Genomic DNA, 6757 nt, shown 5'->3' with positions numbered 1-6757 from the left:
CTAGCGGCAATTCACAAGCTGTATTCCCAGCAGGTGATAATCAAGGTGCCCCTACTTCAACAAGGCCGGGGTTACTATTCCACACTATTTGTGGTACCGAAACCGGACGGTTCGGTGAGACCAATTTTAAATTTGAAATCCTTGAACACATACATAAAAAAATTAAAAGTTCAAGATGGAATCGCTCAGGGCGGTTATTGCAAGTCTGGACGAGGGGGATTACATGGTATCCCTGGACATCAAGGATGCTTACCTGCATGTCCCCATTTACCATCCTCACCAGGAGTACCTCAGATTTGTGGTACAGGATTGCCATTACCAATTCCAGACGTTGCCATTTGGACTGTCTACGGCACAGAGGGTGTTTACCAAGGTAATGGCGGAAATGACGGTACTCCTTCGAAAAAAGGGAGTTTTAATTATCCCGTACTTGGATGATCTCCTAATAAAAGCGAGGTCCAAGGATCAGTTGTTGGTAGGAGTAGCACTATCTCAGGAGGTGCTGCACCAGCACAGTTGGATTCTGAATATTCCAAAATCACAGCTGGTTCCGACGACACGTCTACTGTTCCTGGGTATGATTCTGGATACAGTCCAGAAAAAAGTGTTTCTCCCGGAGGAGAAAGCCAAGGAGCTGTCATCTCTAATCAGAGACCTCCTGAAACCAAAACAGGTATCGGTGCATCACTGCACGCGGGTCCTGGGAAAGATGGTAGCTTCTTACGAAGCAATTCCTTACGGCAGGTTCCATGCCAGAATCTTTCAGTGGGACCTGCTGGACCAATGGTCCGGATCGCATCTCCAAATGCATCGCTTAATAACCCTGTCTCCAAGAACCAGGGTGTCTCTGCTGTGGTGGCTGCAGAGGGCTCATCTTCTAGAGGGCCACAGATTCGGTATACAGGACTGGGTCCTGGTGACCACGGAAGCCAGCCTTCGAGGCTGGGGGGCAGTCACACAGGGAAGAAACTTCCAAGGACTGTGGTCGAGTCAGGAGACTTCCCTACACATAAATATTCTGGAACTAAGGGCCATTTACAATGCCCTAAGTCAGGCAAAATCCCTGCTTCTACATCAGCCGGTACTGATCCAATCAGACAACATCACGGCAGTCGCCCATGTAAATCGACAGGGCGGCACAAGAAGCAGGATGGCAATGGCAGAAGCCACAAGGATTCTCCGTTGGGCGGAAAATCATGTACTAACACTGTCAGCAGTGTTCATCCCGGGAGTGGACAACTGGGAAGCAGACTCTCTCAGCAGACACGACCTCCACCCGGGAGAGTGGGGACTTCATCCAGAAGTCTTCCAAATGATTGTAAATCAATGGGAACGGCCACAGGTGGACATGATGGCGTCCCGCCTAAACAAAAAACTAGAGAGATATTGCGCCAGGTCAAGGGACCCTCAGGCGATCGCTGTGGACGCTCTAGTGACACCATGGGTGTACCAGTCAGTTTATGTGTTCCCTCCTCTGCCTCTCATACCAAAGGTATTGAGAATAATAAAAAAACGAGGAGTAAGAACAATACTCGTGGTTCCGGATTGGCCACGACGAGCGTGGTACCCGGAACTTCAAGAGATGATCTCAGAGGACCCATGGCCTCTGCCGCTCAGACAGGACCTGCTGCAGCAGGGGCCTTGTCTATTCCAAGACTTACCGTGGCTGCGTTTGACGGCATGGCGGTTGAACGCCGGATCCTGAAGGAAAAGGGCATTCCAGAGGAAGTCATTCCTACGCTGATTAAAGCCAGGAAAGATGTAACTGCAAAGCATTATCACCGCATATGGCGGAAATATGTTGCTTTGTGTGAGGCCAAAAAGGCCCCAACAGAGGAATTTTAACTAGGTCGATTTCTGCACTTCCTATGGGCCTGAAATTAGGCTCCATTAAGGTACCGATCTCGGCTCTGTCGATTTTCTTCCAGAAAGAACTGGCTTCACTGCCTGAAGTTCAGACGTTTGTGAAGGGAGTGCTGCATATTCAGCCCCCGTTTGAGCCTCCAGTGGCACCTTGGGATCTCAACGTGGTGTTGAGTTTCTTAAAATCTCATTGGTTTGAGCCACTTAAAACCGTGGATCTAAAATATCTCACGTGGAAAGTGGTCATGTTATTGGCCTTGGCTTCGGCCAGGCGTGTGTCAGAATTGGCGGCTTTGTCGTGTAAAAGCCCTTATCTGATTTTCCATATGGATAGGGCAGAATTGAGGACTCGTCCCCAGTTTCTCCCTAAGGTGGTATCAGCTTTTCACTCGAACCAACCTATTGTGGTGCCTGCGGCTACTAGGGACTTGGAGGAGTCCAAGTTACTGGACGTAGTCAGGGCCTTGAAAATTTATGTTTCCAGGACGGCTAGAGTCAGGAAAACTGACTCGCTATTTATCCTGTGTGCACCCAACAAACTGGGTGCTCCTGCTTCTAAGCAGACTATTGCTCGCTGGATCTGTAACACGATTCAGCAGGCGCATTCTGCGGCTGGACTGCCGCATCCTAAATCAGTAAAAGCCCATTCCACAAGGAAGGTGGGCTCATCTTGGGCGGCTGCCCGAGGGGGTCTCGGCTTTACAACTTTGCCAAGCTGCCACTTGGTCAGGGGCAAACACGTTTGCAAAATTCTACAAATTTGATACCCTGGCTGAGGAGGACCTTGAGTTCTCTCATTCGGTGCTGCAGAGTCATCCGCACTCTCCCGCCCGTTTGGGAGCTTTGGTATAATCCCCATGGTCCTTTCGGAGTTCCCAGCATCCACTAGGACGTCAGAGAAAATAAGATTTTACTCACCGGTAAATCTATTTCTCGTAGTCCGTAGTGGATGCTGGGCGCCCGTCCCAAGTGCGGATTGTCTGCAATACTTGTACATAGTTATTGTTAACTAAAGGGTTATTGTTGAGCCATCTGTTGAGAGGCTCAGTTGTTTTCATACTGTAAACTGGGTATAGTATCACGAGTTATACGGTGTGATTGGTGTGGCTGGTATGAGTCTTACCCGGGATTCAAAATCCTTCCTTATTATGTCAGCTCGTCCGGGCACAGTGTCCTAACTGAGGCTTGGAGGAGGGTCATAGTGGGAGGAGCCAGTGCACACCAGGTGACCTAAAGCTTTCTTTAGTTGTGCCCAGTCTCCTGCGGAGCTGCTATTCCCCATGGTCCTTTCGAGTTCCCAGCATCCACTACGGACTACGAGAAATAGATTTACCGGTGAGTAAAATCTTATTTTGTCAAGGTCTTGGCTAAACGTAACATTTAGGGCCGGATGTAATGCCATCCCAGTTGGCCAGAGGTGCGGGTTGTCCGTCACACTTGGACATTTTTTAATGCGCCAGTCATTTACAATACATAGGGGGTCATTCCAACCCGATCGCTCGCTGCAGTTTATCGCAGAGATTGGGTCGGAACTGCGTCGTTGCCTGATTGACAGGCAGAGGCGGTCGCAGGGCGGGAGGGGGCAGCACGACGGTGTTTGGCCATCCTTATGGGGGTGCAGTCCGGCAAACGAAGGTGTGGCCAGACCGTGTGTGTGGGGGGGGGGGGGGGCGGGCCGTGCGACATCACACACAGCCGCTGCGACGATCAACTCCCGGCCAACTGCAGGAGCTGCGCTGGCTGGGAGTTACTCCACAAGTACATAAGCTTGGCCGCTGTGCGATGCTTCTGTACTTGTGCGGGGGAGGGGGGGGCGGACTAGCCCTGTGCTGGGCGTCCCCCCGCATGTCTGGGAACATGATCATAGCTGTGCTAAATTTACAGCTACGATAACTCGGAATGACCCCCATAACCACGCCTTATAATTGACGGACGCTTTAGAAAAAAAAACGTAACTTTTTATGGAACGACCACCATTAAGCTGGAGAGGTGACTGGGGATGGCAATGTAAAATGTGAGCTGAGGAAAGGGGGGAGTAGACGACAAGAACCATAGGCTGTCAGGACACAAGTACTGTTAGGACAAACGGTAAAAATTGAATGTGGCAAAGAGGAAACAAGTGTTGAAAAACCTGACCGGAAATGAGAGACTTAATGTACTGAGAGCATAGATGTATGACAGAAGAGTAAATGTACAGTACATGAAGCCGGCAGTAAAAGCAGTATTTCCTGCAGCAGCAATCCGCCAATGCAGAAGCTCTGTGCAGGTAACGGGACAGCACAGCGTGCCAGGTCTGGTGTGAAGAGCGTCAGTGGCCAAAGATTTGTCCGGAGCAGCGGTGTCTAGGACATACGAGAAAGTGTGTTTTTGGAAGAAGATAGAGTAGGGACATAAAATAATAAAAAAGGAAGAAAACATGGCAGGTTAGGTGAATTATGGATGCTTTGCATGAGGGGGGTACTGGAGAAAGGGATGGGTTGAAGCAAATGAGGTTGCTATCAAAGAGAGGAGAGCAAGTTGGAAAATTTGGAGCAGAGATGGAAGAAGATAAGTCTAATTAATTATATGTCCAATGAGAGAGGATAAAAGAGTGAGGAGAAGAAGGCCAGTGGCAGCTAACCTGTTAATGGGAATGTTGACATGGACTACAGATATATTCTATGGAAAGGATCATAAAATTGGGAGAAGATGAATGACTGCAATGCTGTCACTCACATGCTAGGAAGTTGGAGATCCTATACTGTCAGCTAGGAATGGTTCTAACTGGGACAGAAGCCTAAAGCCAAACGTGTGCTCCTTCCGTGGAATTGCGGGACTCCCTTTTGGTGCTGAATCTTGATAGTGGGTGGAGGATGAGGACTGGAAGAAAACCAATTAATGACAAAGGAGGATGTAGAAGAGATACACAGAAAACGTAGGGAACCAGTAAAGGAGCTGGTACCATATAGCGGGGTGTGAATTACATGCTGGGAAATCTAGGCGTAAGCTTCAAGATAGCCGCACTCAGGCTCGGCGCAGAGTATATTAATACTTATTATTAGTAATAATCACACATTCTGCCGTGCAGAACATAAACATGTAAAACATTTCTTACACAGAGAATGAAATATGAGTATTCTCCTGGGTGACCGCACTCGTGTAAAAGTTCTGTCTTACTATAACTCCCTCTCCTTACACTCAGACCTATATCATGGGTTCACTCTTGTGTGACTTTTCTGATGTTTAGTAAGTTGTGAATTGCATGTAAAGCATTTCCCGCATTCAGAGCAAGAATACGGTCTCTCTCCGGTGTGACGTCTCTGATGTATAACAAGTTCTGCATTACTTTTAAACCCTTTCCCACATTCCGAGCAAGAATACGGTCTCTCTCCTGTGTGACTTCTCTGATGTAGAACAAGTTCTGCATTACTGCTAAACCCTTTCCCACATTCTGAGCAAGAATACGGTCTCTCTCCGGTGTGACGTCTCTGATGTAGAACAAGTTCTGCATTACTGCTAAACCCTTTCCCACATTCTGAGCAAGAATACGGTCTCTCTCCGGTGTGACGTCTCTGATGTATAACAAGTTCTGTATTACTTCTAAACCCTTTCCCACATTCCGAGCAAGAATACGGTCTCTCACCTGTGTGACGTCTCTGATGTCTAACAAGTTCTGATTTAATTGAAAAACCTCTCTCACATTCAGAGCAGGAATATGGGTATGCTCCTGTGTGAATCATCTGATGTCTAACAAGTAGTGCATTTACTTCAAACCCTTTCCCACATTCCGAGCAAGAAAATGGTATCTCACCTGTATGAAATCTCTGATGCCTAACAAGCTCTGGAAAACTTCTATACCCTTTCCCACATTCAGAGCAGGAATATGGTCTCTCTCCGGTGTGACGTCTCTGATGTCTAACAAGTTCTGAATTACTTATACACACTATCTCACATTCCGAGCAAGAATACGGTCTCTCACCTGTGTGACTTCTCTGATGTCTAACAAGTAGCGATTTAATTGGAAAACATTTCTCGCATTCCAAGCAAGAATAAGGTCTCTCACCTGTGTGACTTCTCTGATGTATAACAAGTTCTGATTTATATCTAAAACATTTCTTACATTCAGAGCAGGAATGTGGGGATGCTCCTGTATGAATCATCTGATGTTTAACAAGATGTGAATTTACTTTAAAACATTTCCCACATTCTGAGCAAGAAAACAGTTTTTCATCTGTATGAATCATCTGATGTACAAGAAGTTCTGAATTACTTCTAAACCCTTTCCCACATGCTGAGCAGGAATATGGCGGCTCTCCTGTGTGACTCCTCTGATGTATAACAAGGTCTGAATTAAGAGTAAAACATTTTTCACATCCAGAGCAAGACGCATTTGTAATGCAGTTGCTTTTTATATGAGTAGATATTTTCTGTGTATGATCTGCGGCTGTATACATGTCAGTGTGTGTGAGGTCTCCATCACATGAGACTGATTCCTCCTTTATATCAGTAGATGGATCTTTAGATGGGTCTGTGGGTAAAAATATAGGAGGTTAGTCATTCAATGTAATTGTCCAATTCACTCCATGTGCTAACCAGCCCTTTCCTGGTGTACAGCCATACATCTGAATCTGTGAGGCCTGAGACACTCATCGAAATGTGCACCAGCCCTACGGTAGGTGCAAATTCTTCATCTGGGCAGGGTTGGCTGGTTTAAACCAAAATGTTTTTTTTGTTTTTTTTTTAAACACATTCTATTTTTTATTTTTTTATCATGCTGTGACCACAGGCACGGTGCCGTGACTTCTTAAAAAAAGCCTATTACCTGTATAATGGAATCCCCCTGGTATTATTCCACATTCTTGTTGCTTGGTTCTTCATTTGAGTGAGCTGAACCAATGCAGTACATTCACACACA

The 6757-nt window shown here is 46.8% G+C and overlaps 1 protein-coding gene across 1 annotated transcript in view; it reads right to left on the bottom strand.

Annotated features, from left to right (window-relative positions):
• Positions 1 to 3114: 3114 nt before the first annotated feature.
• The window catches only part of LOC134983593 (zinc finger protein 432-like), a 33880-nt gene continuing 30237 nt past the window's right edge, over positions 3115 to 6757 (bottom strand). Inside the window, exon 2 of the mRNA XM_063949260.1 lies at positions 3115 to 6370. Within this exon, the coding sequence (XP_063805330.1) occupies positions 5052 to 6370 (1319 nt within the window). The 3' untranslated portion in view covers positions 3115 to 5051. The remainder of the gene's footprint in view (positions 6371 to 6757) is intronic.

Source organism: Pseudophryne corroboree (assembly GCF_028390025.1).
Source record: "Pseudophryne corroboree isolate aPseCor3 chromosome 3 unlocalized genomic scaffold, aPseCor3.hap2 SUPER_3_unloc_2, whole genome shotgun sequence".
NCBI classification, from domain to species: domain Eukaryota; kingdom Metazoa; phylum Chordata; class Amphibia; order Anura; family Myobatrachidae; genus Pseudophryne; species Pseudophryne corroboree.
This window is presented reverse-complemented; position numbering and strand designations above follow the sequence as displayed.